The 10,143-nt window shown below is 38.6% G+C and overlaps 1 protein-coding gene across 2 annotated transcripts in view; it reads left to right on the top strand.

The window, feature by feature from the left end:
- DYNC2H1 (dynein cytoplasmic 2 heavy chain 1) overlaps positions 1-10,143 on the top strand; it is a 312,370-nt gene that overhangs the window by 2,172 nt on the left and 300,055 nt on the right. For both annotated transcript variants that reach the window (XM_029956592.1, XM_029956591.1), the window contains exons 2-6: positions 3,669-3,839; positions 4,257-4,392; positions 5,978-6,096; positions 7,082-7,226; positions 7,986-8,218. In XM_029956592.1, coding sequence (XP_029812452.1) covers positions 3,669-3,839; positions 4,257-4,392; positions 5,978-6,096; positions 7,082-7,226; positions 7,986-8,218 — 804 coding nt within the window. The remainder of the gene's footprint in view (positions 1-3,668; positions 3,840-4,256; positions 4,393-5,977; positions 6,097-7,081; positions 7,227-7,985; positions 8,219-10,143) is intronic.

The raw sequence follows: 10,143 nt of genomic DNA, 5'->3' as shown, positions 1-10,143 counted from the left end.
CCCAGCAGGCCCCCCTCAGTGCCCCTCCCCCACTGCCCCAGTGCTCTTCCCAGCAGGCCCCCCTCAGTGCCCCTCCCCCACTGCCCCAGTGCTCTTCCCAGCAGGCCCACCCAGAGGATCGTTTAATATAGCAGCACTGTAAGACAGGAATTGTTTTTATTTGTATTTTATGGGAAGTACGGGTAAAGGTTATATCCCAAGTGTTAACTATATTGCACTTGTCCAGTTGGCATCTCCCTTCAGAAGGTGATCCTCTGCTTCCCAGTGGCCTGAGAGGACACACGTTACCCAGCACAGTGGGAAGGCTGCACACTGCTGTCAATGCCGCTGCAAGTGTGAACAGGGACTGGGAGCACCTGAGGGGAGGGGTTGGGTCCGTGAGAATGGGTCTTGGCTCGAGGCCCAATATTGAAGCTGTAACTCTAACTTAACGCGCTTGCTGCTGGAGCCTCACGATGTATTTTACACTTAGTTCTGTGCCACACTATAGACTTTTAGTCACTTTTCAAGAGGTTTTGTTATGTTCTTATTTTTATTTTGTTTTTGTTTTTTGAGAAAGATGGTGTGAGTGAGCAAAGGGCAGAAGGAGAGAAAATCCCCGATGCGGGGCTGGAGCTCAGGAAAGGTGAAATCCTGACCTGAGCCAAGTCAGATGCTCAACTGACTGAGTCTCCCAGGTGCCCAGTATTCTCTTATGTCTTTAGTCGAACCCTAGATGTCTGAGAGTCAGCATGACTGAAGTTCACAGATAATTACTGGGTACCTACTTTGTGTCTGGCACTTTTTGGCTTTTTGTGTCATGGCTTTTTGGAATAAAGCCATGAACACATCAGAATTTGTCTGCAACTGGAGTAACATCTGAGGGGACAAAGGTTGAGGACATGCGTGCAGATGTATAACATCATTTTGGTCATTGGAAGTGCTGGGTTTTTATTTATTTTTTTACTCTTTATTTCTATTTGAGAGAGAAACAGCATGAGCCTGTGAGTGGGGAGGGGCAGAGAGAGAATCCCAAGCAAGCTCTGTACTGTGAGCACAGAGCCCGACCTGGGACTTGAAACCCACAAACCATTAGATCATCCCCTGAGGCGAAGTCAGATGTTTAACCACCTGAGCCCCTCCCTCCGCATCCCATGATAAGTGCTGTTTGGATATAAATAGAATAATGTTCAAGTAGTCATGGGGGTGAGGCCCAGAATTGCATTAAAGTAGACGGGGAGGAACTGCCTGTCCAGATTAGTAAATTTAGGAGTTACTTGAATGAGCTCTAGGCAGATACAAGGTTTACAGAAAGAGTGTTCTAAGCATAAGAAATAAATATGGGGGCCCTGAGCTGGGTCACACCTTTGTTTCAAGCACCAGGCAAAAAATTAAGTGATTGCAGAAATTACAAAGATGATTGGAGAGTGTGGAATATGAAGGCATGGGATGATCACTTAGTACCTTGGACACCATTTAGGTTGAGCTAGAAAATCCATTCGTTATCTCAAACCAGACAGAGATGTGATCTGCTTCATGCTTCGGGATAGAGGTTGGCAAACTTTTCCCATGATGGGCCAGATTATACATAATTTAGGCTCTGCAGGCGGTAGGATGGGTCTCTGTTGAGCCTGCAGGTCTGCCTGTGGTGTGAAGGTAGATAATGCGTAAATGAATGAGGAGGACTGGATTCTAGTAAGTGTGAAAGCAGAGAATGTAAAAGAGTGTGAAAGAGCAGTACTGTGTTCTAATAGAACTTTATTTATGGACATATGTGAGTTTCATATAATTTTTAAGTGTCATGAAATGCTGTATTCTGTATTCTGTTTTTTTTTTAAACCTGTTTTAGCTTGTGGGCTGTACAAAATCAGGCAGCAGGTTGTGGCAGGCTGATGGCTTATGGATCGCAGTAAAAGTTGTTTTGCAACCTCAAAAAAGAACAGCTTTGTATTTTGAATTTATAGCTATCGAAATTTAGTCAGATAAGGGGAAATAGTAGTAGCCACCGATAGGGAGACTGGCAGGAGAGGCAGCTAGGAGTGCGGATTTTGTTTCCCTTTTTTAGGGAATGATGAGCAGCTGTAGCCAACTGATCCCTTACTTTGGCTGTGACTTTGCCTAGAACGAAACTCCGCATCCTAGCTGATGCCGGGGAGCTTGGCTGATGACTGTGGTCACTGTTTCAAAGTGTGGTGATAAAATGTGTATTTTCTGAGCTTTCTTCAGATTGGTGGGGGGAAAAAGTACAAGGGAATGCAGTATTTGATGACTAATGAGTGAATGTTTCAAATCTGTGTTTCTGCAGCTTGTTATTCTCATCTGCTTGTAATTGGAATGATCATGCTAGCAACAGAATTCTATTTTTGTTAATTTTGAAGGATTGTTTATTTTAGAGAGAAAGCATGAGAGGGCCAGAGAGAGAGAGGGAGACACAGAATCCAAACCCGGCTTCAGTCTCTGAGCTGTCAGCACAGGGCCCGACACAGGGCTCGAACTCATGAACACTGAAATCATGACCTGAGCCGAAGTCAGACACTTAACCCACTGAGCCACCCATGTGCCCCAGCAATAGAATTTTAATATGGGCAGTTGGAAGTTTGAGAAATGCATCAAAATCAAGTAAATGCCAGTTTCCTCCTAGTGCCTAAAAAGTACAATGATTACGAGAAAAGTTGCATGAAATCTCACTCATCTAGAAGGTGTTTTCATGCACAGCAGTAAACTTGTTTGAAAGCTTTTGAATGCAGGTACTTCTCTTCCTGGAGAAATAAATGAGAACAGATGTGAAAATATGTATATAATGCAAAAACTTCTTTTGGGTGATATATTCTACATCTAATAAACTATGAACTTAGTTTAAACGTGGTTGCTGTAGTGAATTCCAATTTCGCTCATCTAGTTCCAACTGTAAATACCCTAGTTATACAACTTTAATAAAAAGTTTGCTCAAATTCTTTAAGGAAAAGTTTTTGATTCAGATGAAAATAAATCTAGTTGATAATCAACTTAAGTTCCTTTTGGTAGCTCTGAGTTGAAAACTTAAAAAGGACCTTTTCAAATGCTAGTTTCAGGTAAGAGTATAATTAACACCTTTGGTATAGACTTTTGGAATAGAGTGGAGACCACTCCTACTCATCAGTTTTTAGCTAGGGCACACAATTTTGGTAGTACTGAGTCTGGTTGGAGTGGAGTAGTTGGCAGTCTATGTCCACTGTATTTGTATAGTGATTTCTGTTTATGAACCACTTGTCATTGTAGCTTTATGATACAACCACCTGGGAGTGGCGATATATTTTAAAACCCAGATACTCTTTTTTTTTTTTTTTTTTTAAATGTTTATTTACTTTTGAGACACAGAGTGCAAGTGGGGGAGGTGCAGAGAGAGGAGACACAGAATTAGAAGCAGGCTCCAGGCTCTGAGCTGTAAGCACAGAGCCCGACATGGGGCTCAAACTCAGACTACAAGATCATGACCTGAGCTGAAGTCAGACGCTTAACAGACTGAGCCACCCAGGTACCCCAAAACCCAGATACACCGAAGGAGCCGAGATAGATTGGTTGTAATATACTGTAATTATTCTAATATTTTTTCCCAAGGGGTAAGAATTAGTGATAGAGCATTTTAGGGAAACATTTCTTTCAAATATTAACTTTTCTGAAGGTAACATTAAAAATAATTTTTCACCTAGATTGATTTTGCTGACACAAAAGATAAAGTGCTGGTGTTTTTCAAGCTGCGACCTGAAGTAATTACTGATCAGAATCTACATAGTAACATTCTTGTTTCATCTATGTTGGAATCACCTATAAATTCTCTTTACCACGCTGTGCGGCAAGTATTTGCACCAATGTTGTTAAAGGTAAGTAAATTAAAGTAGTTGTGCAGTCATTTTTTCCAATGTACGAATTTATATAAATTTGTATAAATGTCTTTATAAATCCAAAGATAAACATTTTATTTACTGTTAATATCATTAGTATTTTGGTTTTTAAAAACATCTCAAAAATGAAAAAAAATTAAAGTCAACTTTATTGATTAAATAAAGGAATGGGAGAAAGATATAAATGCGATCCACATAGCTCTTATGCTACCATACAGAAAATTATAAAGTTTGAATTGTTGAAAGGACTTGTTTTTTCTCCCTTATGCGACTGATGTAGTCAGGCTCTGAATGACGTAGGTGTATTTGGACTTAGGTCTCTAAACAAAATTTTAAGGGGGCCAGTTTGATTGGAGAACTTTTGGTCAATGTTTGCTCTTGTCTGTTTTTATTTAGGATCAGGAATGGAGCAGACACTTTGATCCCAAACTTCAGAATCTTTTGAGCGAACTAGAAGCTGGGTTGGGTGTAGTTCTACGAAGATCAGACACTAACTTATCAAAATTGAAATTTAAGGAAGATGACACACAAGGTATAGAACCATAACTTAATCACAAAAAGTCAAAACAACTTTCTTATTAGTATGCTAGTAAATTAACACATTTTTTCACAGACTTACACACTTTTGGATCTTCTCTGAGCCTGAGCTTCCTTTAAATGAATAGAATTATGCGGAGTTTGAGAAGAGGAAACTGTAATCTTTAACCATGTGCAACTCATGGAAGTAGAAAATCTAATTGATTCTCATAATTTGCAGTAGTTATGTTCTATAAGTTCCCTGCAGATACTGAATTAGTACATATTGACCATAGCTCCTCAGGGGAAAACAAGGTTAGGTTCCTGGGAGCCTCTAGTCATAACATTTTTATCAGCTACTCAATATATAACCATATTTTATGTGTGTTTCTGTTTAAAGACACTGTATTTAACAGATTAGATTGGTGATTAATTACCATAGAGCTCATGGCCAACAGCACTGTAACTTGTGCCTTAATGAAACGTCTCTAACACAGGTATTTTTTCAGTCACATCACAGTGTTCTTGGCCTTGGTAACACTAGGCAGGGCTTTGGTCCTATGCTTGGAGGCCGTTTTCAACACAGAGGAATCACCAATAAAATGCTCCCCAAAATGAGGAAAACATGCAGCCAAACAGGTTGCAAAAAAAGATATTTGTTTACAGGAGGAGATTGGAAACAAGCAGGCAGGGTCTCTTTGTTGAGCCTCATTTGGGAACGTGTGTGAAGCAACTTGAGTTTTTTTGTTGCTCTGAGCATGTCTGTGAATGATCACAAAAACACTGCAGGCATTGATTTCAGATTACAAATACATGTTAGGAAATGGATGAATTCATAAAATCCAGCATCCACGAATAGGATTGACCCTAATTGTCTACTTTGCAAAGATAATTGACTTCTTTTTTAAAATGTATTTTATCTGATGGTAATTATAATTTTATTGTAGCTGTAGATAATATTATTTATATGAACAATTCACATGAAATGTATGACATACACAAATCATTACTTTACAATATTGAATACAGATTTATACTTTGATCAGTAAGTCAGATGCCTTTTGAATCCCATAGACCTAGAAAGAATAGCACACATATTTGCGGTGTATGATTAAGCAACTACACATTGTCCAGTTCATTGGGAAATATAAAAGTAAATTGAAAAGTAAATTATTTTTATTTGCTTATATTTTGACATTAAATTGCAAGTGTTTATTAATGAAATTGTAATCGTTTCTAATTTGGATTTTATTCACTGAAATGAATGATATTGAAATGAGTGAATGAAATGAATTCATGCACTAAATGAATTAGGCTTCATAAAGTCTTATGCTGAGAAGCGAATTTGCAAGTATATGATGCAAACTGACAGGGTGGTTGTGGATGGTTATATACTGAGCGCCCCACTTGTGAAGCATAAATTTAATACTGTAATTGTTGTTAGTGGATTTAGGTAAGAACTTTCTGTTGATAGAAATCGTAAAACTGGTTTTATGTACATCTTCAAGAGTATAGGACATACAATCAGCAGATGAACCAGATAATTCTCTTGTTTTTCATTTACAATTGATAGTTTTTTTGTTTTTTTTTAACCTTTTCAGGTATTCTTACACCAAGTGATGAGTTCCAGTTTTGGGTGGAGCAAGCTCATCGTGGAAATAAACAAATTAGCAGAGAGAGAGCCGGTTATTTTAAAGAACTGTTTGAAACAATCGCGAGAGTATGTGATTCCTGTATAGTTATGTACCAGGCTTTGGATAAAAGTGCTTGAGGGCTCCGTTTTTCACCAGAGTTACCTGTTTTACAGTTGTTAATTAATGGTTATAAACAAAATATATCCTTCATGTGTAGCAAGGTTTCTTTAAGGTGTGCATTTAACAGGTGTACAATTTAGAAACTAAAATTTTTAAGAAAATTAGGTTCTAATCTCTAGTAAATATTTTTCTCAAAAACATAATTAGTTTCCTGCAGGTAGATAGGGAAAAGCAAAGCCTAAAACACTAAGAGAGATTTATCTACGTGGGGGTAGTATGTTCTTTTGAAAGAATGTTCAGTTTATTCAAATTAGAGTTTTGAAGTAGTTTGAAATATGAAAAGTCTTAGTTTTGTACGTGATTGAGTATGCTGTGAAATAGTCACAGAGGTTAAATAAGTGACCATTTTCAGTATGGTTACAAAAAAGTCTATTTTTTTTTTCCAAAATAAATGACTAGTAATTTCCTACTTGTGCCCAATATTGTTTCTATAATATCATTTTAATGAAGTGTTTGAAATTGTTTTAAACTTTTTTGGTAATAATGATGGAATGTAAAATAACAAACCTTGAGCTGTAATTGTATTATTGGTCACACGCAGCACAGTGACTGAATGACTACACATGTGAACTACAGGGGTCATGTCCGTATGGCATTAAGGCTACTTCCTTTGAGTAACTAGAAGAAATGAATCCAAACTTAAAGAAAATCAGGCCAAGGCCAAAAGTAAATGAATAGACTTTTTGTAATTATTATTTTTTCTCCTGGCTTTGATGACATTTATGTTTTAGGGTCTTTGCATAAAGAAGTAACCTGTCATCTGTAGGAGGAGGCAAAAATGATGGGGCAGGTATTAGAATTGTAGCAGTTGAAAAGTCTGGGAACATGTTGATTGTATCGCCTAAGGTACAGTTATCATTACGTTTAAAAATGAATGCCTTTTGGTTTTAGGACTTTTATAACTTGGACAGTCTATCCTTACTAGAAGTGGTAGACTTGGTGGAGGCCACCCGGGATGTTGTAGATGATGTGTGGAGACAAACAGAACATGATCATTTCCCCGAGTCACGGATGTTACATCTCTTAGACATCATAGGTACTGTACTAGTAAAGAAGTACACTTGTGAAACTTTGGAAGCCTATCTTGTTTTGTTTTCTGGGTTTTCTTTCAAGTCCTTACTAAAAACGCTCCTTAATATAATAATTGTTGTGTGGGGTAACATTTAGAGCAAATCATATAGGATTATTTAAATAGAAATTTGTATATAGTTAATTTAAATAATATGTGTCAAATTATATGACCATTAATACAAGTAAATTTACATAGATTTTTAGTCCCTATAAATGTGTTCATTTAAGCTTTATTTTGTAATGATCTCAAAAGTCTTTAAAATATATTGGTTTGTCAGTATTTAAAGGTCATATATTCTTTGACCTGGAGAATACCATTCTCATTATTATCCTCAGGAAGTATTAGACAAGTATGCAGAGCTATATATACAAGGACTTTTATTGCAGCATCATTTGTAATGTAGGAGAAGAAACAAATAGCATTTGAGAATTGGATATATAATGCTACATCCACACAGTAGGCCCTACAGCCTATTGAAAAAATGTATGTATTTCTGCACTTGAAAGGTGCACATTATATTGAAAGATGCAAAAACACAAACAAATGTGTGTGTGTATCTGTGTCTTGAGAAATACTTGTTTTTGACAATCTAAAGATGTGCATTTGGTATTTCATAGATACTTAGTTTGCTAATTTGTCTTTCAGTTTTGTCATAAGCATGTATTCTATAATTATTTGGTATAAAAGACATTTCTATTAAAAATTTGCTTTCTCTTTTATTAGGTGGTTCATTTGGAAGATTTGTTCAGAAGAAGTTGGGAACTTTGAATCTGTGGGAAGATCCTTACTATCTTGTGAAAGACCATCTCAGAGCGGGTATTTCCATTTGTGAGCAGTGGGTGATCGCCTGTAACCACCTCACGGGTCAGGTGTGGCAGCGCTATGTTCCGCATCCATGGAAAGGGGAGAAATACTTCCCTGTAACCCTGGACAAACTGGGCAAACGGCTGGAAGAGGTATTTGTTGATTCAGATCTCCTGATGTGAAGTGTAACGTAGTCCTCACTTATTTGCAAACATGTTTTATCACCAGGAAGCATTACATTTCTGATGGAAGTCCTTTACTCTTTCGGGAGAGAGTAAGAATTAGTTCTTGGGAGATACTTTATGGCAGTCTTGTGATCCAGTGCCAGGGGCCCAGTGGGGACCAACTAAGTGCTGGTTTCCACCTGCTTGCTTGCCTTTTTTTTTTTTTTCCTTTAAGTTTATTTTGAGAGACTGCATGAGCAGGGGAGGGACAGAGAGAGAGGGAGAGAGAGAGAGAGAGAGAGACAGAGAAAATCCCAAGCAGGCTCTGTGATGGCGGTGCAGAGCCTGATGCGGGGCTCAGTCCCACGCCGTGGCATCATGACCTGAGCCAGAATTGCGAGTTGGCTGCTGAACCAGCTGAGCATCCCAGAAGCCTCTCTCACTATGTAGAACAGTTGCTAATAGGTTAGTGTCCTGGTGAGCTCCGTACATGATGAATGAAATGCTAGTGTTGTTGTGAAGCCATGCATTCTTATGCTTTCAGTTTCAGTCTGTTGTAGTAGTTCTTGTGCTTACACTGTCTCATTTCTGGGTAGTGAGTGCCCATTTAGGTTGGCTGTTAGGTCATTTGGACAGGAACCCCGTACTCCTTGATGGCTCCGTTAACTTTCAGCCCCCAACTATGTCAGCCCTCCTTGGGTAGTCTTCTGCCTCATTCCTGGAATTGGTCAATTCTCCACAGTGCCTGCTTCTTGTTAGTGGAATTGGATCTAGCCACAGTTATCAGTTGGGACACTGCTGGTGCTTTTAGGCTTTCTCAGTAGACAGGGTTGTTCACTTGGTATTTTTGTGTTTAGCAAGAGGAAAATAAATCAGTAGTTTGTACTCCTATTTCCAACTTGAACGAAGGGTTATAACGTTTTTACTTAATTTTTAAATTGGTGGTGGACATTTTATTTATTTTTTAAATTAAAATACCACACTTTTATTTTTATTTTTTTTCTGATATGTCTATGTTATATAGTTTATTGTCAAGTCAGTTTCCAGATAACACCCAGTGCTCACCCCCACAAGTGCCCTCCTCCATGCCCATCACCACCCTCCCCCTATCCCCCACCCCCATCAGCCCTCAGTTTCTTCTCAGTATACGTCTCTGTTGTTTGCCTCCCTCCCTCACATTAACTATTTTTCCCCTTCTCCTCCCCCATGGTCCTCTGTTAAGATTCTCCTGTTACACTTATGAGTGAAAACATACAGTATCTGTCCTCTACCTGACTTATTTCACTTAGCATGACACCCTTGAGTTCCATCCACATTGCTACAAATAACATTTCATTGTATCTCATTGTGACATAGTATTTCATTGTATATATAAATCATGTCTTCTTAATCCATTTGTCAGTTGATGGAGATTTAGACTCTTTCCATGATTTGACTATTGTTGAAAGTGCTGCTATGAACATCGGGGTACAAGTGCCCCTATGCATCAGCACTCCTGTATCCCTTGGGGAAATACCTAGCAGTGCTATTGCTGGATCATAGGAGAGTTCTATGTTAATTTTTTGAGGAACCTCCACTGTTTTCCAGAGCGGCTGCACCAGTTCACATTCCCACCAACAGTGTAGGAGGGTGCCCGTTTCTCCACATCCTCACCAGCATCTATAGTCTCCTCATTTGCTCATTTTAGCCACTCTGACTGGCGTGAGGTGGTAGCTCAGTGTGTGGATTTGATTTGTATTTCCCTGATGATGAATGACACCGGGCATCATTTCATGTGTCTGTTGGCCGTCTGGATGTCCTCTTTGGAAAAGTGTCTTCACTGGATTATTTTGCTTTTCGGGTGTGGAGTATGGTGAGTTCCTTATAGATTTTGGATACTAGCCCTTTATCCCATATGTCGTTTGTAAATATCA

This window comes from Suricata suricatta, chromosome 11 (assembly GCF_006229205.1).
Source record: "Suricata suricatta isolate VVHF042 chromosome 11, meerkat_22Aug2017_6uvM2_HiC, whole genome shotgun sequence".
Lineage (NCBI taxonomy): Eukaryota > Metazoa > Chordata > Mammalia > Carnivora > Herpestidae > Suricata > Suricata suricatta.
This window is presented reverse-complemented; position numbering and strand designations above follow the sequence as displayed.